General features: G+C 40.0%; 2 protein-coding genes across 3 annotated transcripts; one reads left to right on the top strand and one right to left on the bottom strand.

Annotated features, from left to right (window-relative positions):
• Positions 1–5,665: 5,665 nt before the first annotated feature.
• Pjvk (pejvakin) lies at positions 5,666–12,381 on the top strand. Its single transcript, XM_090343072.1, has 6 exons — positions 5,666–5,876; positions 7,268–7,463; positions 7,960–8,101; positions 9,984–10,101; positions 11,575–11,673; positions 12,092–12,381. Exons 1-6 carry the CDS (start codon positions 5,666–5,668, stop codon positions 12,379–12,381), a joined length of 1,056 nt encoding a protein of 351 aa, XP_090199198.1.
• A 3,377-nt stretch (positions 12,382–15,758) lies between these two features.
• Positions 15,759–24,524, bottom strand: Fkbp7 (FKBP prolyl isomerase 7). Of its 2 annotated transcripts, none has more exons than XM_090342553.1 (4): positions 23,187–24,524; positions 21,843–21,994; positions 18,406–18,536; positions 15,759–15,989 (listed from the first exon to the last, which is right to left on the bottom strand). In XM_090342553.1, the coding sequence occupies exons 1-4, from the start codon at positions 23,393–23,395 to the stop codon at positions 15,828–15,830; spliced, it is 654 nt and encodes a 217-aa protein (XP_090198679.1). In that variant the 5' UTR covers positions 23,396–24,524; the 3' UTR covers positions 15,759–15,827. The 2 variants fall into 2 exon arrangements, with proteins under 2 accessions (XP_090198679.1, XP_090198678.1); XM_090342552.1 differs by having other exon boundaries at positions 18,406–18,539; positions 23,187–24,523.
• Positions 24,525–24,797: the final 273 nt, after the last annotated feature.

Genomic DNA, 24,797 nt, shown 5'->3' with positions numbered 1-24,797 from the left:
CGGCGTCCGCCTCGCCGCGGGGACCAGTCCCAGCTCCTGGCAGGCCCCGCCCCCGCTCCGACAGACTCCGCCCCAGGGCCTGTCAGACCCCGCCCAGATCCCTGCAGGCCCCGCCCCAGGCCCTGGGGAGCCCCGCCCCTCACCCCTGGCCCCGCCTCCCCTGCCAGCCCGGGCCCCGCCTGGCCTCTGTCCCTCCTACCTTCAGCTCCCAGGGTTTTTGGGTGCCCGCCCCACCCCCTCCTCTTCAGTCCCTCCGCCAACCCGAGCGCAGCTCAGCTTCAGCCTTGCCCACTCGGGGTTCCCAGACTTCCAGGCCTACTCAGGTCCGCAGACTGCTTTGTCTTTAGTAGGAGGGCGCCGCCGCTTCTGCTCCGGAGGGAAAACGATCAGGGCCCAGACTTGTTGTGGGAGAACAGATTGAGGGTTGTGTCACTTTAAGGACCATTTTAAAATCCCAGTGCAAAATTCGAAGGCATCTTCCCCCAAACCTGGCCAGGAAACTTAAGACCCTGGATGTATTCATCCATTCTAGTAGTAGAAAGCTGACCTCTCTTGGCCGGGAGTCGGCCATGAGCAGCCAGCAGCAGAGATTTGAAGCCCTCCCACCCACCGGGCTGATTTTTGTTGGCTTTCAACACAACTAGAAAGCCGGAAGGGTGGAACACGGAAGGAAGGCTTTCCTGGGGGCCACTTTCATCAAACGCTGCTTCTGCACGGGGTACTGGCTGCAACTGTGTTCTGGAATGCACTACCTTTGGTGCGGGTCTCATGATTGCTACCCATGGAAATGGGTTTCTATGCTTACCTGGTGTTCCTGAAGATTGTTTTCGCGTGTTAAGTCTTTTTTAAACAAAAATGGTAACAAATGCCTGTAACCCCAGCATTAAGAAGGCTGAAGTAGAAGGATTACAATTTTGTGGGGGGCGGGTCATGGGGCTTGAACTCTGGGCCCAAGTGCTGTCCCTGAGCTCCCCAGCTCAAGGCTACCTACCCCTTGAGCCAAAGCCCCATTTCCCGTTTACTAGTGATTAATTGGAGATAGAGCCTCCTAGTCTTTAGTACCCAGGCCGGCTTTGAACCTCCATCCTCAGATCTCAGCCTTCTGAGTAACTAAGATTATAAGCGTGAGCCACCGTGCCGGGCCAGAAGTATTAAAAAAATTTTGAGTCCAGCCTAGGTTACAGAACCAGACCTCGTGTCAAAACCAAAACAAAACAAAGTAACTACAATAAAGTAATTTGTTCTAGATTGCATGAGTTCTGGATACTAAATAACAAGGGAAACAATATCCAGAATCTAGTTTTTTAAAATTCTGCTTGTTGACTTAGAAAAAATCAAATTCAGCGAAGTAAGCCAGACTCAAAGGAACATAGGCTCAATGGTTTCCCTCTCTTGGACTATCCTAGCAGAGGTTTACAATAGGGCAAAACCTAGATACATAAGCCATATAGGATGAGGCTAAATGAAAGGACCTCCAGGATATAGAAACAAAAGCCATACAATGAGTGATTGTTGTCCTTATGTACTATGTTATCTCTCATTTCTTTTGCTGTCCCTTGATTATCTCATATTGTTACAGTATTTTACCTTGTTATCTGATATATTGCATATATGTTTATTTGTTTATTTGAAATAGGATAGGGAAGGGAGAAAAACAGGATGAGGGGTGGGGGTGCGGAGAGGGAAATGGGGACCAAAACATGAGAAAGGGTATCAATGTTTGTGAAGTAATGTACCTTCTATCTGGTGAATATAATGTAACCCTTCTATTAATTACAATAAAAATATATTTTATAAATTAAAAAACTTCTGCTTGTTGAGGTTTGAATTATTCTCTCTTCCTTTGCATATATGCATATGTATACATATTGTAATGCCTACACCACAGGACCACCACCAAGGAGACCACCATTCCAAAATGCAAAAGCAAGGCTTTATTCAGGTGGGCTGCACCTCAGGCCTCTTCCTACACAGCAGAGCTTAGGAGGAAGCCCTGAGCTGAAATTTTACATGGCTTTTAAAGGCAAAGACCACAGATTTGCAACAATTAGGTGAGTAAGATAAGGTATGGGGGTTAGGGACATTCCAGGGCAATTGGAGCTAAAAGGAGGTTCCCATGCAGGTTGAGGCCTAATTAACTGTCTTGAGGGTAGTTTTATGGCTGAGTCCTAATTAACTATCTGAGGGTAGTTTTTTTGTTTTGTTTTGTTTTGTTTTTCCAGTCCTGGGCTTGAGCTCAGGGCCTGAGCACTGTCCTTGGACTTTCTCAAGGCTAGAGCTCTACCACTTGAGCCTCAGCACCACTTCCGGCTTTTTTCTATGTAGGTGGTACCAAGGAATAGAACCCCGGTCTTCGTGCATGCTAGGGAAGCACTTTACCACTAGGCCAAACTCCTGGCCCCTGGGGGTAGTTTTATGGCTTAGAAAACAAATGCTGTCCCTGGAATTTATGTGAGTTTTAGTTAATTTTAACACAGACAGGTTAGTCCCTTTGATTTAGGGGCGCAACAATTCTGTTTCTTTATGTGCACTTTGGGTCATCCATAGTTTAAAGTAAACAAGATGGTTACTGCCTCAGAATGGGGGGCGCTTTTTAGCTCCTCAATATATATGTATATACACATATATGTACATATGTGCATATATGTGTATATACAGGAAATACAGGAGATATTCCTTCATCTACTTAAGATTAAGGGATGAAAGTCATTTAGAGGAAAATGAGGCAGGATACCTAGGGAAAATGTGACATGGTAAATGGCTACCAGGAATTCAAATACTCAAGCTTCAAGTTTGTCTATCTATCTCATTTAAGATTAAGGGAACAATGTCATTTTAGGGAAAATGAAGCAAGGGAAATGATGTATGACAGGCTTACAGGAAATATTCATTCATGTGCTTCCCTTAAGAATAAAGGACCAGCTGGGCACCTGTAACTCATGCCTGCAATATAGTAGCTATTCAGGAGGCTGGGATCTGTGGATTGAGGTTCAAAGCCAGCCCAAGCAGAAAAGTCCATGAGCCTCTTAGCTCCAATAAACTACTTAGAAAAGGCCGGAAGTGGCTCTGTGGCTCAAATGTTAGAGTGCTAGCCTTGAGTACAGAGCCACTCAGAGACAGTTCCCAGGACGTGAGTTCAAGCTCCAGGACTGGAAAAAAGGAGAAGAGGAAGGAGGAGAAGGAGAAGGAGAAGGAGAAGGAGAAAAGGGAAGGGAAGGGAAGGAAAGGAAAAGAAAGGAAAGGAAAGGAAAGGAAAGGAAAGGAAAGGAAAGGAAAGGAAAAAAGACAAGGAAACAAAGTCATTTGGGAAAAATGAAGCAGGATAAATTGAGCAAAATGAGAACTGATAAAGGCAACTCAAATATGGTAGTTAGAAACAAAGAAGTGTCATCTTTACTTCAAAGAATGCAGAATGCATTCCTTCCTGAGAGATGCATTTCTTACCCTAAGAATTAACAACTTGTCTGGCTGGATGTATGCTTTCCTCAGAAAAAAACCTTCCCCAAAACTTAAGCAACCTCCTACTCAAAATGCAGATAAGAGGGAAGCTCCATTATCTCAAGGATAAAGGTCTGTTTTATGGCAGGATGCATTCTTACTTGGAAAGAAATGACTCTGACATCCAGAAACTTAGAAAGTAATATCAGGAGTGATTAGAGCAAAGATTAAAACAAGTGATTAGCACACTTACCTTTGCATAACTTTGAAGCCAGACCCCCTGTCTTTACCATACAAATACCCCAAACAGCTAAGGAGTTCCCCCTCTCCCAGCCCCCTGTCTTTCTGCTTGCTTGTCTTCTTTTGTGTCTGTTTGTCTGTTTTCCCGCTTGCTTACTTATTCAATAAAGCTCGGCCAAGTTTTCTTACCATTGTGACTTGTCCAGAAATTCTTATTCTGGGATCAGAGTTGAAGACCCTAAGTGAAGAGTCCTTATTTTTATCTATTTATTTTAATTAATTAATTTGTCCGTTGTGGGGCTTGAATGATGTTCCTGAGCTCTTCAGCTCAAGGCTAGCACTCTACCACTTGAGCTACAGTGCCACTTCTGGTTTTCTGGTGGTTAATTGGAGGCAAGAGTCTCATGGACTTTCATGCTCAAGCTGGCTTTGAACCACAATCCTCAGGTCTTAGCCTCCTGAGTATCTAGGATTACAGGCATGAGCCACCGGCGTCAGGCAAGAGTCCCTACTTTTAAAGGAAAACTTCACTAACCCTCCCCAGAATCTGGTAATAGATACACTTTCAAAATATATTAATGTAGCTGGGTGCTAGTGGCTCACGCTACTTCTAGCTACTCAGGAGGCTGAAATTTGAGGCTCATGGTTCAAAGCTAGATCAAGCAAGAAAGTGTAAGAGTCTTAGTTCCAGTGAACTACCAAACACCTGGGAGTGGTGCTGTGGCTTAAGTGGTAAAGTGGTAGCCTTGAGCACAAAACCTTAGGTACCACATCCAGGTCCAGAGTTCAAGCCCCAGATTGGCATTAAAAGAAGAAAAGAAAGTTAATGTCACCTATAGCTATAAAATTTTGGAATTCAGTCTTTTCTCTTAACATTTAAACTTAATTTTAGCCCATCAAAAAAATAAAAACAGGGCCAGGAGTTTGGCCTAGTGGTAGAGTGTTGCCTAGCATTCATGAAGGGCAGGGTTCGATTCCTCGGTACCATATACATAGAAAAAAAAAAGCTGGAAGTGTTGCTGAGGCTCAAGTGGCAGAGCTCTGGCCTTGAGGAAAAAGTCCAAGGACAGTGTTTCAGGCTCTGAGTTCAAGGCCCACAACTGGCAATAAATAAATAAATAAAAATAAAACAAAAATAAAAAATAAAAACAAATTAAGTCCTATGTTACTCTCTTTACAGGTTGACTAACTGGCATAAGAATAATAGCATAAAGAATAAGTGCAGCAGAACTCCTTCATTTCAGGTGATGGAGTGCTGAGCTTCTGAGTAAAGACACTGCTGCCTAAGTGATATATATACATATATATGTGTATATACAAACACACACACACACATATATATAATGTGGCTTTTATTTACTATTTTACAAATGGGTGCATACAAATCATTTTAATGTATTCAGAATTTGTATTTGATACTAAACACTCACCTTTATAAACACCCAAAACATTAAAATAACAAAATACTCATGCAATAAACTCTATACTACAAGGATTCAAAAGACTACTTCTCTGTTACCAAAATTCACCTGGCTGACTTGTGAATTTTTTCCCTCAGGCCAATTATGCGCATAATGCCGATAATGTTGTACCTAGATTGCATCCTTTTGTATAGGACTCTATGCTTCCTCCAAAATGCTCCACTTCTGCTGGCAAACTACTATCAAACTATGATTTTTATCAGGGGTATTAGTAGTGTGTTTGAGTTTTCTATGTATATTTCAGTGCTATAGATTGCCATTCCAAATTAAACTTGCTCTCAGTGTATCATTTTACATGGTAATCTATTATTCATTACCTAAGCACAGGAAGGGAGATAGTGTTGTGAATCGTACGCTGCTAAACTACCTGGTAAGACCATGCTATGTATTTTGGTTGTGTGTAATTGTATTTAAGATCAAGCAAGGTGTAGTTTTGCATCTGATTTTCTTCTCTGAAAATGGATTTATTATCCAAAAGTTGCAGTTGATGAGCTTTTGTTATTAATATGTTTGCTGCTGCTACTAAGAGCTTCGTCAAGCAAGTTGGAGATGGAGGGAGATTAGTTCCTGTTCCAAGCCTCAGCGAAGCTGACAAATACCAGCCTCTAAGTTTGGTGGTGAAAAAGAAGCGCTGTTTTCTGTTTCCTAGATATAAATTTACCTCAACACCTTTCACACTGAAAGACATTCTCCTAGGAGACAGAGAAATTTCCGCTGGTAAGTTTCAATATTTGGGAGTGACTATACACAGAGATCTTTTACTGAACCTATAGAGGTATATAGTTATGTCAGTAATGCACATTTTCATTGATAAATGCCTCTCTTACTGTAATCCTAGTAATAGTATTAAGGTTAACACTACATAAAATTTAAGTAGCATTAAATCTATTTTGGGTTGAATAACATTGAAAGATCTGCCAATTATGGGTTGTTTTAGCTATGTCAACTTAGAAAATAACCTAATATTTTATCTATAAAACAGGATATTTTTGTCTTACCCTCATCACATAATTGAATATGATGATGCAATGCATCTTTGTGGCCCAAACTTACCTAGTTGATTTGTGTATTTTTGTTTATAACTCAACTATTGTAATTGGTAAATTGAAATGTAATTAAAAGCTAGATAATAGTTGCTTCGATGATACAAAATAGCTCTTTTACTTCATGCTAAGCTAAAAACATTTTTTAGCTGAACAGAAAAGTTAAGTCCTTACTTCTTTCTATTGTAAAAATGGCTGAACAGCTAATGATTTATTTATTGGAGAATAAAGTTTGAACTCAGGGCCTTGTACTTGCTAGGCAGGTGCTTTACAGGAGAGCCACACCTGTGGTCCTTTTTAGGTCTAGTTATTTTTTTTTTTTTTTGCCAGTCCTGGGCTTGAGCTCAGGGCCTGAGCACTGTCTTTGGACTTTCTCAAGGCTAGAGCTCTACCACTTGAGCCTCAGCACCACTTCCGGCTTTTTTCTATGTATGTGGTACCAAGGAATTGAAGCCGGGTCATCGTGCATGCTAGGCAAGCACTCTACCACTAGGCCAAACTCCCGGCCCAGGTCTAGTTATTTTTGATACAGGGTTTTGTTTTTTACCTGGGTGCATGTCTTGACCACCATCTACCTGTTTTACACTTTTTTTTTTTTTGCCAGTCCTGTGGCTTGAACTCAGGGCTTGGTCACTGTTCTTGGGCTTTTTCCTCAAGGATAGCACTCTATCATTTGAGCCACAGCACCACTTCTGGTTTTTCTATGTGTGTGGTACGGAGGAATTGAACCCAGGTCTTCGTGCACGGTAGGCAAGCACTCTACCACTAAGCCAAACTCCTGGCTCCCTGCTTTACACTTTTTATTGTGGCTGAAATGACAGATATGCACCACCATGCCCTGCTATTAGTTGAGAAGAAGTCTCACATACATGCCCAGGCTGACCTAGAACCACCATCCTCCCCATCTCAGCCTCCCTGAAATACTGTTTTTATCCCTGGATTGAGTTGTTGCTTTTCTCATTACCTTTGGAGAGTAAGTCATCATTTCTAAATAAACATATTGCTGTGTATAATCTATAAGTTGAATTTAAGACATTTAAAATACTAAGGACTTTTTTTGTAAAGGAATTTCATCCTATCAATTGCTGAATTATGAAGATGAATCAGACGTGTCACTCTATGGAAGGCGGGGCAACCACATTGTCAATGATGTTGGAATCAATGTGACTGGGTCCGATTCTATTGCAGTGAAAGCTTCCTTTGGTGTAGTAACCAAACATGAAGTGGAAGTGTCAACATTACTCAAGGAAATTACTACACGGTCAGTATGATAGTCCTAGGGCCCTTCAGTGTTCTCTTTAAATGTTTTAACTATAATAACTTCATTACAAAGATCACTTAAAGCATCGAGATGGTATTTTACTGGTATACTTTAATTTGATGTGTTCAAAATACTTCAACATATTAGTATATTCATATTTTGGAGAGGGGTTGATATTCGGAAATCATCTGGTTTTAAAAACTGTTGTTTCATAAAATAGTTATGGCACTTGTGCGTGTTTGCTATTTTATTAAACCAAGTTATAATGTGGTTGTCTAAAACAACTTTAGTAAGGGAACCTTCTCCAATAGAATCCCAACAGACAGAATACAGACATCCACAGAAGCATGTTTACGAATACCAAAGGGAGAGGCAGATGTTTTCTCTGAATGTTATTAGGTTTGCCTTGATTTGAGATAGATCATGCATGATAGCAAAAATGTAACTCTGTGTAATTAGTTGTTAATGAACCTTGTGAATGTATATTTTATTTTAGAAAAATTAACTTTGACCACAGCTTGATACGCCAGTCAAGAAGCTGCAGGAAGGCAGTGTTGTGTGTGGTTATGGAAAGCATTCGAACCACCCGACAGTGCTCGCTGTCTGTGCATGCTGGGATTCGAGGGGAAGCAATGCGGGTAAAACCCACTCATTCAGCTTTTGCTAACAATTCAAAGTTGCCATGGGAATATTAAAAGAGTACTCGACAATAGAATTTATATTGTCAAATACAGAGAGGAAAGAACTACAGTTGTATAGTAGTTTCCACAGGAATGACAGAGTGACAGAAAAAAAGTCATGAGAATGAATGCTAAATATGTAGTATAATGCGGTGCATCAATCCTTATGAAATATTAGTACAAATTAATTGAATAAAGGTATTTTTTGTGCGTTTTTGTGTGGGATGTTAGCTAGGCCACCATTCTTAGCATGCTATTTTAAGAATAAAATTTGAGTACTGAAGTTAGTCTTTCATCTTTTTTTGCTAGCCCTGGGCCTTGGGCTTAGGGCCTGAGCACTGTCCTTGGGCTTTCTCAAGGCTAAGACTCTACCACTTGAGCCACAACACCATTTCTGGCTTTTTCTGTGTGTATGGTACCGAGGATCAAACCTGGGTCTTAGTACATGCTAGGCAAGCACTCTACCACTAGACCAAATTTCAGGCTCATCTTATTTTTAATTAATATTCTTTATACTTAATTTTTTTCTAGTCTAGCCTCGGGGTTTGCACCAGTTCTGGCTTGCTTATTCATCTAGTGCTTTACCACTTGAGCCACACTTCTAGTCTGACTTTTTGCTGGTTACCTGTAGATGGAGTATAATGAATTTTTCTACCTACGGTGGCTTTGAACCATAATCCTCCAATCTCACAAATTCAGCCTCCTGACTAGCTATTATTACAAATGTGAGACATCAATGCCCAGCAATAGCAATGCCCAGGTCATTCATACGTGTGTGTGTGTGTGTGTGTGTGTGTGTGTGTGTGTGTGTGTGTGTGTGTGTGTGTGTGTGTGTGTATGTGTGTGTGCCAGAACAAGAGCTTGAATTCAGGGCCTCATACTCATCTTTTTTGTTCAAAGCTGGTACTCTACCACTTGAGCCAGCATTCCACTTCTGGTTTTTGTTGTTGTTGTTTGTTTTGTTTTTTACTGATTAATTGGAGATAAGAGTCTCATGGAATTTCCTGCCTGACTTCAAACCTCTGAGTGGCAAGGATGATAGATGCTCAGCTCATACTTTCATTTCTTTAGGTTAAAGTTGTATTTTTAAATTAAGATAACATTTCCAGATTGATTTTATCAATAGCCAAAGATGCTTCATTCAATTTTAAATTCTTTAAAACATACAGCTGGGCCTGGTGGCTCACGCCTATTATCCTAGCTACTCAGGAGGCTGAGATCTCAGGATCGAGGTTCAAAGCCAGCCCGGGTACTAAAGTCCATGAGACACTTATCTCAATTAACACTAGAAAACTGGAAGTGGGGCTGTGGATTACCAAACCATGACATCTTTACAAATAAAGGTTCAACTGGGAACAATATTTAGCTGTTCAGCTAATTCTGATCATTTTAGGGGAACAGACTGAAGCTCCTACTTGATTGTTGATGATTACTTGGGAAAATAAATGGAATGCTTTTGTAAGCTCTGGAAGCTTTGGATTAGTAGATAGGCTCAGCTGAAAACAACTCTAGCACTTGAACATAGTTACTTTCCAAAATTTGCTCTAAAAAAGCAGAGGCTTTTACAGATGAAAGTATACCTGTTGTGGTGGCAGGAATAACTGGCTTCAGTACACACCAAAGTACATGAACAAAAACAAAACAGAAAGTCCTGTCTTAATCAGACCACGAAGCTCTTGGATCTCTATTACAAGCAGTTTAAGCTATTACAAGCAGTTTAAGCTCGATGCCTTTGCTTTGTTTGAAGTATGGTAGTAGGATATGTTTTGTTTTCCCCAAAGCAAGCTTGACCTGTTATTTATTATTCCTTAATAGTGTTTCACTTATTTTTTAAATCTAGTTTCATTTTATGGATGAACAGAATCCCAAGGGAAGGGAAAAGGCTATCGTATTTCCAGCACATACAACCATAGCTTTCAGTGTTTTTGAACTCTTCATTTACCTGGATGGTGCCTTTGGTGAGTGATCTTCAAACAAGTGATTTTAATTTGAAGAGAATCTGACAGAATGTTTTAAAGAGAATCTGTCTCTATCTTCCTTTATTTCTCCCCATACTCCTCTTCTGTGTCCTCTTCTAATTTTCTCTCTTCTCTCATAATGAGTGGCTGGCAAGGGGCCCTCTCTTCTTTACTTATTTAACAACCTCTTTTGTGTTCCTTAATGAAAGTTGTAGCCCTCCTATCTCCCCACTTACGATTATAGATAAGAGATAAAACTCAGTCCACTGATAAAGTATTCCTTGGCTTCCAAGGAGATTACCAGTGACCTCCTAATAGGTATTATTTAGTCATTGCACACAGCAGTAGGTAGATAGAAACAGTATTAATATTACCTGTATTATATACAGGTTGTTCATAAAGTTACTTTAGAAAAACAAATACTTCCACAACTGTCCCCTCTCTCTATATAGTAGCTCTATGCAGAATTCTACATTTCACAGTTCTTTAGGTTTGGTTGGCTTCCATTCCACACAAGTTCAGACAAAAAGATTGGGCAACAAAGTCTCCTACCTGTGGTTATTTGTCATTTTTTAGGCCTATTGTCATTCCTTTCTGCTGTGGGAGGAGGAAATAGGAACTCTAGAAATGAACATACATTTTATTTTATTTTTGCCAGTCCTGGGGCTTGAACTCGGGGCCTGGGCACTGTCTTTCTTTCTCAAGGCTAGCAGCTCTACCATTTGAGCCACAGCACCACTTCTGGTTTGTTCTGGTATGTGATACCAAGGAATCCACCCCAGGGCTTAGTTAATGCTAGGCAAGCACTCTATCAAGCACTCTATCACTAGGTCACACTCCTGGCACTGAACCTACATTTTAAGCAAGTTCTATCTACAACATTGTAGGTGTATTGATTATTGGTGGTATACATATATGAAATATATGTATACTTTGGCTATACACTATGCTATTTACATATATAAAATATATATGTGAAATGATATGCACATAAGAATATCCATCTCCTAGTAGCAAAAGAATGGAAACAATCTTAGAGGGATTTGTGAAATAGAGATATATGCCATCTATACAACAGAATACTATGAAGCCATAAGGTAAGTTAGCTCTGTAGATCTTCACATGGAATCCTCTCTTACAGATGAAGAAATGTGCATAACATGTAACTTTTTATCCTAAAGAATTTTATACACCTTTTTTATGAGTGCTCAACATGAGTGTTTTTGGAAGGATACACAGACACTTCATAGTGCTTTCGGGGTGGAAGAATGGCCGTGTGTGAAGTGGGCTAGAGACTTGGTTATTAAATTTGTACCTTGTACATTCTGAATTGTATATCACATGACTTTATCTTCTCCCAAATGTGTAAATTGAACAAATGACATGTGCTGGAATTCATGGCCCTGGTTATTAGAACAACCAGTAAAATAGGAGTTGTTGAAGTTCTAACATCTTTTCCAAATTGTTTTGTAGACATTTGTGTCACATCAGTGTCAAAAGGAGGCTTTGAAAGGGAAGAAACGGCAACATTTGCACTGTTCTATCGGCTGAGAAACATACTATTTGAAAGAAGTATGTTTATTGAATATTCTGAATGACTTTTTTCCCTTTCTTTAGTAGTAATCCTATTTGTTAAGGAAAAGCAATTTTAAAACCCATGCTAGTTCATGTCTGATGTCTTACCTTTACATATTTATGAAATGTAGTTTGGGAGATATAAAATGTTGATGGCACTGGGGTTTGAACTCGGGGCCTCTTGTTTGCTAGGCTGATGCTCTGCTACATGAGCCACACTTCCATCCTTGCTCTTTGCTGCTTATTTTAGACAGGGGCTCTTAAAATTTCTGTCCAGGCTGGCTTTGAACAGAGAGCCTTCTGTTCCCAGTCTCCTAAGTTGCTAGGAGTATAGGTCTAAGCCATCAGAACCAGGATTGGGGCATTCTTTTTAAAAATCTAACTTCTAATACATCTCTTTCATTTGTTCTTTCAGACAGAAGAGTAATGGATGCCATTTCTCATTCACAGCTTTACTTGGATGATCTCTTTTCTGACTACGACAAACCTCTTAGCATGACTGACATTTCACTCAAGGAGGGGACACATATCCGAGTCAACCTCCTGAACCACAACATTCCTAAGGGGCCTTGCATACTCTGTGGAATGGGGAATTTGAAGAGGGAGACAGTCTATGGGTGTTTCCAGTGCTCTGTGGATGGACAGAAATATGTGAGGCTTCATGCTGTCCCTTGTTTTGACATTTGGCACAAGAGAATGAAATAAAAAAGGAAAATGAACATACTCTGTTGGCATTTTAAGTAAACGTGTGCCATAAACCTTCACTAAATTATACAGGTTTGATGAACTAAGAAACAGAAAATCAATCTGTAGAAATATAATTCTGCCATGCATGCATGATGACACCAACAACTTCTTAAATTATTGTGAAGATTAATAACAATGTTTGTATCCAAGAAGTCTGAATATAAAGTTTAAAAGAGAAGAGTTCTTTCAACAATTTACCAACTATTTTACATCAGTTTGGGGATTCATTCCATCACTGTAGGTAACTTTTTATATAATTAACATTTTTAATTCTTTTTAATCATATTTTTATTTCACCTTTAAGGACGACAAGGCTACACCAGTGACTACTTTATGCCCTTTACTAGTGTTCTGGATCTGGTAAACGGAGAAAAATGTGTTAATAATTTAATATAATCCTAAATGTTTAATTGCAGTATCAAATTAAAAACACACTGAACTCAGCCTGGAGCTTTGCATACATAGCTTATAGTGGGTAATGGAGCTGATATACATATGCTCACTAATTTTGTCTTTTATAAAACTCATTACTGACATTTTAAAGTTCTTGAAGATCTAATATCTCAAACTTGTTTTAAGAAAGATAGACCAAGTCTATTTGCTCTTAGAAAATAAGCAATGTAACATAGTTTTGAAAGCTCCTTCTCCTTTTTCCATTTAGATGGGATCTTGCTATGTTGCCCAGTCTGTTTTCAAACTACCTACCTCACATTATCTTCCTGCTTCAGCCTCCTGAACAGCTATATTCCATTATACTCTGTAAGACAATTGAAACTTTTATACAACTCTGCTGAATTAGCCATCTTTATATTAAAGAAAAAGTTACCAAAAATGTTAAAATCATAGCACCTAAAATGTAGTCACAGCAGTCAAGTACATACATACAAATCTTGTAGATAATGAAATACACAGTATATTATTACATGTATGTAGAATGAGTAATTTTTTAAATTACTAAAAGGTAAAACTTTTAGGGTATGTCTATTATTCTTTAATGGCATCTATATTTGGAATAATTTACCATTTGAGCCAAAGCTATTTCCTTTGTTTTTAGTTTGTTCTTGCCTTCCTCTTTTTGCTGAGTTTAGCCTTAACAATCAGTTTAGCTGCAATTAGCCTACCTCTGCCTATGGAGCAGTGATTACATGTACCACCACACCATGTTTGCTATGTTCTAAAACATAAGCTTAACAGCACAAAAATCAAAAAGGTAACCACTTATTTTACTTCAATAAAGCATGTTTTTTTCTGAAGGAAGTAGTAAGGGCTGATTGAGCAAGTGAAGGAGCTAGAAAATTGAGAACCTACTATTTGGCAAATGTAATTGTAACCCCTCTATACTTTACCTTGATAATAAAAAAAGAAAATAAAAAAAGAAAATTGAGAACAGGAATAAAAACACTGGGAGGAAAGAACAGATAGTGTTACATTCTGTGTAAGTGTTTTATAGTATTTACTAATTGGTAGTTTGTTACATTTATATTTTTAAATGGAACTCATAGCAATATACTTAAAAGTGGTTAAAACATGAGTAATGGTTTGGGAAGATCAAGTTTCAGAAAACAGTTTTGTTTTGGACTCATTTGTCCTGAGGCTTGAACTCTGAGCCTGGGCACTGTTTCTGAGCTTCTTTTGCTCAAGGCAAGCGCTCTACCACTTGAGTCACAATGCCAATTTCTGTTGAATCAATTGCCCACATACACACTATACAGATTCCTACATGATCACAGAAATATGTGCCCTTTCTTGGTGCCAATATCTTCTTTATCATCCATCCTCTACTTACTATTCTCAAAAAGGTGGGGTACATCATGATGTGATCATGACATATTATGACTGGTACAAATTCATCCGTGGCAATGAGCAATCTCTTTTTTTCTTTCTTTCTTTCTTTCTTTCTTTCTTTCTTTCTTTCTTTCTTTCTTTCTTTCTTCCTTCCTTTCTTTCTTTCTTTCTCTTTCTCTCTCTCTCTCTCTCTCTCTCTCTCTCTCTCTCTCTCTCTCTCTCTCTCTCTCTCTCTCTCTCTCTCTCTCTCTCTCTCCCCCTCTCTCTCTCTCTTTCTCTCCTCTCTCTCTCTCTCTCTCTCTCTCTCTCTCTCTCTCTCTCTCTCTCTCTCTCTCTCTCTCTCGTCCTGGAGCTTGAACTCTTGGCCTGAGCACTGTCCTTGGACTTTCTCAAGGCTAGAGCTCTACCACTTGAGCCACAGCACCGCTTCGGGCTTTTTTCTATGTATGCGGTACCGAGGAATCGAACCCGGGTCTTCGTGCATGCTAGGCAAGCGCTCTACCACTAGACACCAAACTCCCAGCCCCACAAGGAGCAATCTTTCTCTCCTCGCTCTCTTTCTCCTCTCTCCAATCTCGTTTTTAACTGTTTGCAATATCCCATACTATACAGATCACTCATCATTATAAGAATGTTGTAAAATCACAAGAAAAGAGCTAGAAGCAGGGACTTAGAAGTGAATTCCATGGCACTGACTTCCAACTATGGGCAAAAGTTTGTGATGGTATATTTTTATATAAGCCTAGGAGAAGGAAGATGGGGTTATATTTTTACAATGGTTTCTGAAATGTAGAGACCATAAGACTGCTAATGAAATAAAAATGATCTGGTCAAATATGAACATTTCTCATCAGAAGAAATACTGAAGGCTAGAAGTACAAAAGAAAGTGCAAACCATGTTGAGGTTTTATATGTGGAATAGAGATACAGAACCATATCATTCTACATGGATACCACTGGAAGAGTCTTCAGTCCTGATTTTTGTTCTCAGTATTTTTTTGAAATGAATAACCATGTAAATATTAGTTTCTGAGTCTGAGCCGAGTATTTTAAAATATGAGTTATTTCTTAAAGAATACACATTTATACATCTATGCTGAGAGTTCAAAAGAGCTAGTTGATTTTTTTTTTGAGTGCTCGTAGTGGGGGGCTTGAACTCAGGGCCTAGGCACTGTCCCTTAGCTGCTTTTCTCAAACTGGCACTCTGTAACTTGAACTATACCTCCACTTTTGGCTGATTGGTGGTTAATCTCCTGACCAAGCTGAACTTTCCGTACAGTGTCTTCAGTTTTCAGCTTCCTGAGCAGCTAGCCTTAAAATGTGAGGCACCAGTGCCCAGCTACATTTGTAGATTTAAACATACATATTCTCCCATACCGAGAAAGGGGGATATTATGCATTGGGACATTGTCCTATTGCATGGTGCTGCAATTTGTGTTCACAGACTAAAAGATGAGGAAACACAGTCAGACTGCCATTTACTACATAATAAATTACATACACTGAGGAAAACAAAATTATCTTTTCATGGGAAAAAAACACAATTTAGAGAAACAGAATTTAAAGTCACTTTATGTATAAAGTACAATAAATTGCTTAAAAATATAGATAAAAATATGCTATAGCTCATCATGCTGGTACACGTTGTACTCCTTGGGAGAAATGAAACCATCTTTGTCATGGTCATTCCTCTTAAAAATATCTTCTAAAACTGCATTCTGATAAGTCTTGTCACGTGGCTTTTCATCTTTTTCAAATTCCTTTTTCAAGTAATGATCTATCTAGAAGACCAAAATAACATTCCTTCAATATAACAGCAGTAGAAACTTCCAGTAACTTTGAGGGATGTTTAGACTAAGAAGCTCATAGCAAAGACACTTTATATTAAAAAATACTTTTTTCTTTTTTTTGCCAGTCCTGGGCTTGAGCTCAGGGCCTGAGCACTGTCCTTGGGCTTTCTCAAGGCTAGAGCTCTACCACTTGAGCCATGGCACCACTTCTGATTTTTTCTATGTATGTGGAGTGCTGAGGAATGGAACCCTGGTCTTCGTGCATACTAGGCAAGCACTCTTACCATGAGGCCAAACTCCCCGCCCCTAAATAATACTTTTTTAACCTTTGACACAATTTTTGAAAAGAAACAAGTACTCAAACAAGCTAATCCTGGTTAATGGTAGATATATTAAATTCTATTGAAAGTAAATGCTCTCCAACAATCTACATTGATCACATGTCAAATGAAAAGTCAGTCTTAAGAGCTTTCATTAGTGAATAAAATCCACACTAGCATTTTTGTAACCTCTAAAATTAATGGATATGCGATATGTATCATCAATAAAATCAAACCATAGATTCTGAAATAAAATTTTCTATGCTTCTATTGCTTTCTTCCAAGTCTGCATAAGCATTATAACCTAACAGTAATGTCATATTTTTACCTCCATCTTATCTCTATTTTTTTCTTCTTTTCTTGTGAATCTTGTTGTTTCTTAGATTGCTCTGGAATTTGTAGGTTCCAGGGATTCTTCTAAGTCAGCTGAGTATCTGGGACTACTGGTATGTACTACTATGCCCAACTTTCTTTTGAGCTTTTGAAAATGTGACTACTAAAAGAATTGAAATTATTATGTGACTCAATTATATATCCACTGGAAAGTACTATTCCATGTAATAACCGAGAAAGCAATGTATAAAAAGTCGGAAGATAATGTTCTAGAAGGCTAGGACATTTTGGAGGCCAGAACATTCTGAAAGCTAGAATTGTCCTCCAAAATGTTTTTAGTGATACATATGTATCTCAAGCTCAGTGCATCATGAAAAGATTTTAGAACAATTAATGTACTATAATAAAATATGTATCAGCTGTCTCAAATATGACTTTGTATGTGTGTGCATATGGGTGCATGTGTGAGCTGGTAATGGGATTTGAACTCAGGGCCTGGATGCCCTTAGCTTTTTCACTCAAGGCTAGCACTCTTTCACCAGAGCCACATCTCCACTTGTAGAGTTTTGGTAGTTAATTGGAGATAAAGAGTCCCACAGACTTTCCTTATTCTCAGATTTCGTCCTCCTGAGTAGCTGGAATTATAGGCATGAACCACAGGTAACTGACTGAATATGAATTTTTAACTGCTTTCTAACAAGTGATAAAGGGAGAAAACTTGAGTTCCTCTAATTACGCAAGAGTGCAGACCTGTGGAATTAGGTAAGGTGCTAGGCTCCAATGAAATAAGCATTAGCTTTGGAAGCATTCATAAAGGAGCTTCCCCAGCCAGGGTTCAGAAGCACATTACAATCCTGACTTTGCTGCCTGCAAACAATGTAAGTTATTGCTAAGTTAGTTTTGCCAGACAGGGTTTCTTAGCATCATCTCTCCTATCTACAAGGTAGAGATGATGGTATCAGTTCCACCTCCTCAATAGTCATAATTAGGTAAGTTCATATCCTTATGCCTTATAAAAATATCCTATGTTGACAAAATTGAAATGGACAGTATTTATTATTGTTGTTGTTATTATTACAAGGTTTGAATAAATCTCTCAATTCATATATTAGGTGGATCTGAACTCTTCATTCTACTTGGAAACTTCCTAGTCTACCCAGCTCAAATTTTTCCTAGCTCTTTGTAATTGTATGCAATTCTCACCATCTTCTGAGTTGGGGTTATTTGCCTTATTATAAATTCTTATAGTGTTGTTAGAAAATAGAGATGTACTCTCGTTATCTACAAACTAGAAGAGCTCTGTCCAGATGAGTAGTTTGGGATTTTAATAATCTTTTTGTCTGACCAAAGATAAATGCAAAGGGTAACTCTCAAACACTGTATTGGAAAAGCAAGGTTTTCTCCTAAGAGTTTAGATTTTGCAGTAAACAGCTCTATTAAAGTGACCAGACGGGCCGGGAGTTTGGCCTAGTGGTTAAAGTGCTTGCCTAGCATGCATGAAGACCAGGGTTCGATTCCTCGGTACCACATACATAGAAATAAAGCCAGAAGTGGTGCTGAGGCTCAAGTGGTAGAGCTCTAGCCTTGAGAAAGTCCAAAGACAGTGCTCAGGCCCTGAGCTCAAGCCCGGGACTGACAAAAAATAAATAAATAAATAAATAAAGTGACCAGACTCCATGCTAGATAGAACTGAAAAATACTGTTTGCAACACAGGATGTATTTATATAATGGACAAATAAGAAATTTGAATTACCTCAGTTTTAGAAAGTTGCCTGTCATTGTCTGTGTCTATCTCTTTGAATGTTTCAATGCTCCGTGGTCCTTTGGTCACAGCGTAAAGTTCAATCTCAAATATCAGTGTTGCATCTGGTGGAATCTTTCCTTCTGCTGAAGGAATACATTTTTAACAGTTCGAATTACACAAAAGCATATTTCTAATACTTATTCATGTGCATATAATATAATATTTCATATTCAGAACTGTTTTCTAAATATTTAATGCAGTTTTTGATTTAAAATTGTGGCTGGGTTTTTAAACTTTTGAATTTTTGGAGGGGGGGATAGTGCTTCAGCCTGTGCATTTGCTTTTTCCTCCACCACTTGGCTCTCATGGAGCAGTGGTTTCTAGGAAGATGGCGCTAAGGCTGGGCCTTTTGCCTGGTTTTGAGGCCTGCATTGGCTTCAAACTAAAAGAATTCTTCTTTTTCTTCTTCTCCTCCTTCTCCTCTTCCTCCTCCTTCTTCTCCTCCTTCTTCCCCTCCTCCTCCTCCTCTTCCCCCTTTCTCCTCCTCCCCCTTTTCCACTCCTTCCTCTCTTTCTCGCTCTCTCCCTTTTTCTCTCTCACACACAAGTATGTATATATATATATATATATATATATGATATATGATCTATCTATCTATACCCCACCTCCCTCTTGCACTGACCTTTTCCCTTTTTATTTGTGTCTTGTCCTTGAATTCAGGACCTGGGTGCTGTCCTAGAGCTCTTTTTGCTCAAGGCTAGAGCTCTACCACTTTGGGCCACAGTCTCACTTCTGGGTTTTCTGGTGGTTATTTGCAATAAGAGTCTCATGGACTTTCCTGCCCAGGCTGGTTTTGAATGGTGATTGCCAGATTTCAGCCTCCTGAGAGCTAGGATTATAGGTGTGAGCACTGGCTGATATGAGCTGATACAACAGATAATGTTGGCGAACTATGGGCTATTTTAGACAAGCATTTCATGAAAATGACCAACAAAAGTGTTGCTAAGAGGCACCAGGTAGCTATGTATTCCCAAGGTCTAACATATCATCTGATCTATTACAGGAACACAAATACCTGCTGAATAGATGAGTGATTATATTATGTAAGTTTGTCATTTGAAAGAAGCTTCAAAGCATCAATTTCTTTCTTTTTTTTCTTTGTCGGTCATGGGGCTTGAACTCTGGGCCTATGCACTGTCCCTAAACCCTTCAGCTCTAGGCTATAGCCCTACCCCTGGGCCTGGGTGTTGTCCCTGTGCTCTTCAGCTCAAGGTTACCACCCTACCCCTTGAGCCACAGTCCCATTTCCTGTTTTCTAGTAGTTAATTGGAGATAAGAGTCTCATGGACTTTAGTGCGCAGGCTGGCTATGAACCTTGTTCCTCAGATCTCAGCCTTCTGAGTAGCTAGGGTTAGAGGCATGAGCCACCATGACCAGCTATCATTTTCTTTAATGACAAAGTAGGGAGTTCTTGCTAAATCAGTTCTATAGTTAAAATAGAAAATAGTGCAAGTGATCACCAAAAGGAGACGTGAACCAGTCATTTCCAAAGCTAGGGCATAGAGTAGCTTACACATGCATCCTGTGATTCACACCTAAATCTAATGTCCTACGTATCTCCTGTATCTCCTGACTTCACAGTAAAGGAGGGAGAGACAGATTCAAGGGTGACTTTCAAAAAACCTTTCTAGTCTGTCTAGTTATCCTAGGATAGGAAAATACACAGGCCCCCTCTTTCCCTTTCACATTTCTTGGTACTTCTGAACAATTATTTTGTAAATATAGCGAATATTTCTATTTAGCTATTTTTCTTACTCCAAATTAAAGTATGAAAGAGAAAAATACACATTGGCTAAAGCATAATTATAGGAGAAACAGGAGTTAATGCAAGGTTATCTGTACATACCACATATATCATTAGTGAAAGCACTAAAAAGTCACATGCATTTCAAGACATGCAGGGGTAGTCAGTGACAGGATGCAAGGACATTTCGCAGAGGAAAGCATTCTTCAAGTACTACCTAAAATAAAGTCACAGCTAATGTTAGGACTTGAAAACAATTAACTAGTAAAAAGCTATGCAATCCACAGCTATTTGTCTGTATTGTAATTTTTAATCTTATCCAAGAGATACTATAATGTAGGTAGACTAATGGCCCCAGTTTCCTTGAGTAAAATGAAGATGCTGCCGTGTTCCTAGTGAGGTGCATCATTTTTGAGTTAATTGAGGATACTCCAAATTGAATGTGAATTGATTCCCTCAAATCAAACTTCTACAACCCCGCGGCAAGGTCTGGTTTATTAACAGCATAGGTAGCCAGGGTAGTCATTCATATCTAAGTATAAATTAGTTTATGAAAAGGATAAATGGGCAAAGGTCTTAGGGTAATGGATCTATGTGGGCACCTACTGATGAGGAATGTGGGTACACTGGCCCATAAAAGACTGGGTACTCCAGGGGTAGGCAAAATGTGGAGGCCTCTGATGAAATGACATGAATGGAAACTGAGATGAAAATGTGACTAAAAGAGAGTATTTCAAAGATGTTATTTAGTTATCTTTAGTTTTACTTCCTTCTCAGGTTCCTTTGCAAATAAAGTGATGGCTTTGTGAGTATGTGGATAGCACTGGAGTCTAATCCTGGGCTTTAGTCCACTGAGCCACACCCCTAAATTAATAGCCTCAGTGAAGTAATACCATCTCCACAAAATATTTGGGAGTATAGTAGTCATGCTAATATTTCATTATAGAAAACGAATCATTGACTATGTACTGCTAAGTATTTCTAGTAGGTGACGTTAACAGGAGGCAAATGTTCTGTCTGTGTAGCCTTCATACAGAAAGCAATAGGAAGCAAGGGCCTAAGTGATACAGGTGGAATTTTCTGTCAGGCTGTGTATCCCTGCATTAAAACTTTTCTTTCTCGGTGACATTCATCAATATGCATTGTACAAACAAATGATCAGGTTGATCTGAAACTCTTTTGTATAACCAAAGATAATTAAAAAAAACAACCAACCCCCCCCAAAAACCCTTCCCTTTTTTGCAACATGTAATTTTAGAAAAATTAATGTCGGTACATGATTAAATTTTCAGTGACAGGAAATCATGTTATATTTGATCCCTAGGCCTTCTCTCCAACAGTTTTTCAAACATTATTCAAGTAGATATATGCATATTTGAAATTCCCCCTTTACAATGAAGGGCTTTGTGACTGGTGAGTAGTGACTACTCACCAAATAATATTCTACTGTACATACATGCCTCATTTTGCCTATCTACCTTTTGTGTCTGGATATTTGGGTTTCATCTCCTTTTTGGCTCCTATAAATAAAGCTGTGGTGAACATGAGGTACAATATCTCTTTGAGACTTGCTTTCATGTTTTCTGATACATATATAGAATACAGTATAACTAAAAGGAGAAAGAAATGCTAAATACATTACCATATCCTTCCTTTCCATATGCAAATGAAGGAGGGATAATCACTTTTCGCTTCTCTCCAGGGCACATATCCATCATAGCAATATCTAGGCCCTTTATTACTTGTCCAACACCAAGAACAAACCATTTGGGGTGGCCTTCATTTTGTGTACGGCTAAAATAGAAAACAATACTAAGGTAAGCTGATCTCAAGAAAAAAAATTTAAAATATAACTGGGCATTCAGTTGTAATTTAATGTGGGAGCCACTTTTCTCACAGTAGCATTCTTTCTGAACCTCTTTGTGAAATGTTTGCTCAAAGTTCCCTACAAAGAGCAGAAAGAAGTATCACAGAGTAGACATGGGGAGACATCTCATTTTCTTTATGTTCATCACTATGAAAACGATTCAGAAGTTAACTTTTCACTGGGTTTCCTGCCTTTAGGGTCACTGCCAGCTATTCACTTCACATTTCTGGGATTTTTTTTTCTAAGAAATGAAGGGTAAGATTAGCCTTACATTTCAACATAATAGATTTCTTTTTTATTGTAATTAATAAAAGGGTTACATGATATTTGCTAGATCGAAGGTGCATTAATTCACATACATTGATACCCTTTCACCCATTACCCTCCCCCCCACCCTCCCACCCGTCTTAGTTTTCCATAATAGATTTCTTTTGTGCCATTCCTGGGGCTTGAACTAAGGGTCTGAGCACTGTCTTTGGGCTTTCTCAAGGTTATAACTCTACCACTTGAGCCACAGCACCATTTCCAGCTTTTTCTTCTGTATGTGGTACCGAGGAATTGAATCCGGGTCTTCATGCATGCTAGGCAAGCACTCGACCACTAGGTCAAACTCCCAGCCCCTAACATAATAGAAATGTAAAACAATATCACTTCTTATTAAATTTCTCTATTTTCACCTAAAGTGAAAGGACTTGATTTCCCCAGTCTTATTTTTACAGGGAAATGGCATAAAGACATGGTGCTGAGAATAAACTATCGTATCAGAGTAGGCAGCAGGAACTGTCAGGCAAGAGGACATGACCCAGAGGAAATTATTAGGGAACGCAGTTACCATGGATATAGAGAGACAGTGGACCAACCTAGCCTGAAGGCTAGCATAAAATTGTTTTAGCTATCCTGTGTAAACTCTCTGGAAAGAGATGCCAACTCCAGGCAAAGGAAAAGTGAATACCCTTACAGGCAGCCCCTTAAAAAAGTTCTAGGGGAGATCTCAGGGTAAAGGTGGAGGAGGAGGTAGTGTTTTGGAAGAGACCATTTTTTCAGTGTAGTTGGGGGAAAGGGTAAGACGATAGAAAGTGGACAGAGGAGGTGGGGGAGGCAGTTTGCAGCGTCTCCTACCTGCAGTAAAATTTCGAGCCATCTTTAGCCAAGTAGCCATCGTAATGAGCATTTAGCAGGTCTCCCTTCTTGCTTGTCTTAGAGCAGTTTTCTGGACGATGCAAAACTTCTATTTTCACTTCTTCTGTACTCTCCTCTTTCTGCAGTCCCTGAGCAGTAAAAAGTCCCCACAGGTAAAATAAAAGGGCTAATCTAGATAAGAAATGCATGGTCCCAGACCCCACAAGGCCACTCAGCTCCCAAATGTCTTCAGTGCGTGTTAGCTTTAGCCGAATTCCGACGCGTGGCAGGGATTCTTCCTACGTCATAAAGGGAGGGGCGTGGCCAAAGGGGGCGTGGTCGCACAGGCCCCGCCTCTAGCGCTCCAGGAGGCTTTTCCGCCGGGGTGGGTTCTGGAGTGGGTTCCCATGGAGGTTGGCAGCTGCTCTCCCGGTACTTCTGCAAGGTGCACGAAGAGCTTTCTCAGGATCGGTCCTATGGGCCAGGGTGCGTCGGTCACATGCAACTGGATGTCGGCTTGGACTTTAAAGCCCCTGGTCAGGCTGCTAGCTGTTGCCCCCCTGGCCTGGTGAAAGTTAGGATTCCACACCTGCTGCTGGCTTGCGTTTCCGTCCCCCACCTCTTGGGGCCGCCCTTGACTTGGGGACCTTCAGCAGTGTAGGAAAGCGACAAGGTTTTTCTGGGCTTGGATTTGAGAAAAAGAACTTTGTATATTGGTCATTTTATCAACCCACTCCTCCGATGTTAGTGTGCATACCTTTCAAATATGCAGAGCTTAGTGTGAATGTTATATCCATCACTTAAATTCGTTCAGTAAATAGAACTATCTTGGAGATGTTACGGATTCAACTATCTACACATCAATTCCTTTCGAACTGAATATCCAGATTACTTGAGCCAGAAGCTTCTTGAGTGGCCAGGATTAGGTTCTGGGAGAGGTGATTTTTTTTTTAAAAACATCTCCACGATGGCTAAATCCCAGCCTGAAGACAGTTCTACGTGATTGTTTACAGCTTGCAAAATTCCACAGATTTGAAAATCGTTAGGCAAACCACCATGTCAAAGGATTTCTTTTTTTAAACTTAGGTCCTAACAAAGCTATTTTTTTTTCGAATGAAGGCCCGCATTTTGTGTTTTAAATAAAACGGGACCCCTGGCTTTGCGCGTGACCCCATCCGTTACCCCCGGCTTCCTAGGAGAGAATTTCTCGGACGCGTGGAGTGTGAGCACAGGAAGCACACGGAAATAAATCTTTAATTTTCTTAAAAAAACAAACCAACGGATTGCCGAAAGGACCCCAGCGGTTGGGTAGCCCGAGGCCTAAGCCACCGTCCCAGGGACTGCGCCGGGTCTCGGCGGCGTGGAGCCGGGGCCCGGGGGCGGCGGGAGGCCGGAGGCCGCGGAGAGGGGCGGCGCGCCGCGCAGGCCGAAGGGCGCCGCGCAGCCTCGGGCCCCGCCGCGGGGAGGGGTTTCGCGGGACGCGCCGGCCCCTTTCATCCAGGAAGTGAAAGCGACGTCGGGGTCAATGAAAGCAAACGGGAGCCGGTGGAGGGGGAGGGAAGGCGGGCGGGCGGCGGGCGGCGGGCCGCGGAAGTGCGAGCCGGAGGGTGG

This window comes from Megascapheus bottae, chromosome 12 (genome assembly GCF_031878675.1).
Source record: "Megascapheus bottae isolate mThoBot1 chromosome 12, mThoBot2.hap1, whole genome shotgun sequence".
Lineage (NCBI taxonomy): Eukaryota > Metazoa > Chordata > Mammalia > Rodentia > Geomyidae > Megascapheus > Megascapheus bottae.
The sequence above is the reverse complement of the archived record's forward strand: the minus strand, read 5'-3'. Positions and strand labels throughout refer to the sequence as shown.

Bases quoted from the DNA above. Each gene is read 5' to 3' on its own strand.
- Fkbp7 (XM_090342552.1), bottom strand. From the start codon at position 23,395: ATGCATTTCTTATCTAGATTAGCCCTTTTATTTTACCTGTGGGGACTT. The intron at 21,995-23,186 runs GTAGGAGACGCT...TTTCTATTTTAG, and splicing joins GGCTCGAAATTTTACTGCAG to CCGTACACAAAATGAAGGCC. The intron at 18,540-21,842 runs GTAATGTATTTA...GTATTCCTTCAG, and splicing joins ATATGGAAAGGAAGGATATG to CAGAAGGAAAGATTCCACCA.
- Pjvk (XM_090343072.1), top strand. From the start codon at position 5,666: ATGTTTGCTGCTGCTACTAAGAGCTTCGTCAAGCAAGTTGGAGATGGA. The intron at 7,464-7,959 runs GTCAGTATGATA...ATTTTATTTTAG, and splicing joins CTCAAGGAAATTACTACACG to AAAAATTAACTTTGACCACA. The intron at 11,674-12,091 runs GTATGTTTATTG...TTGTTCTTTCAG, and splicing joins AAACATACTATTTGAAAGAA to ACAGAAGAGTAATGGATGCC.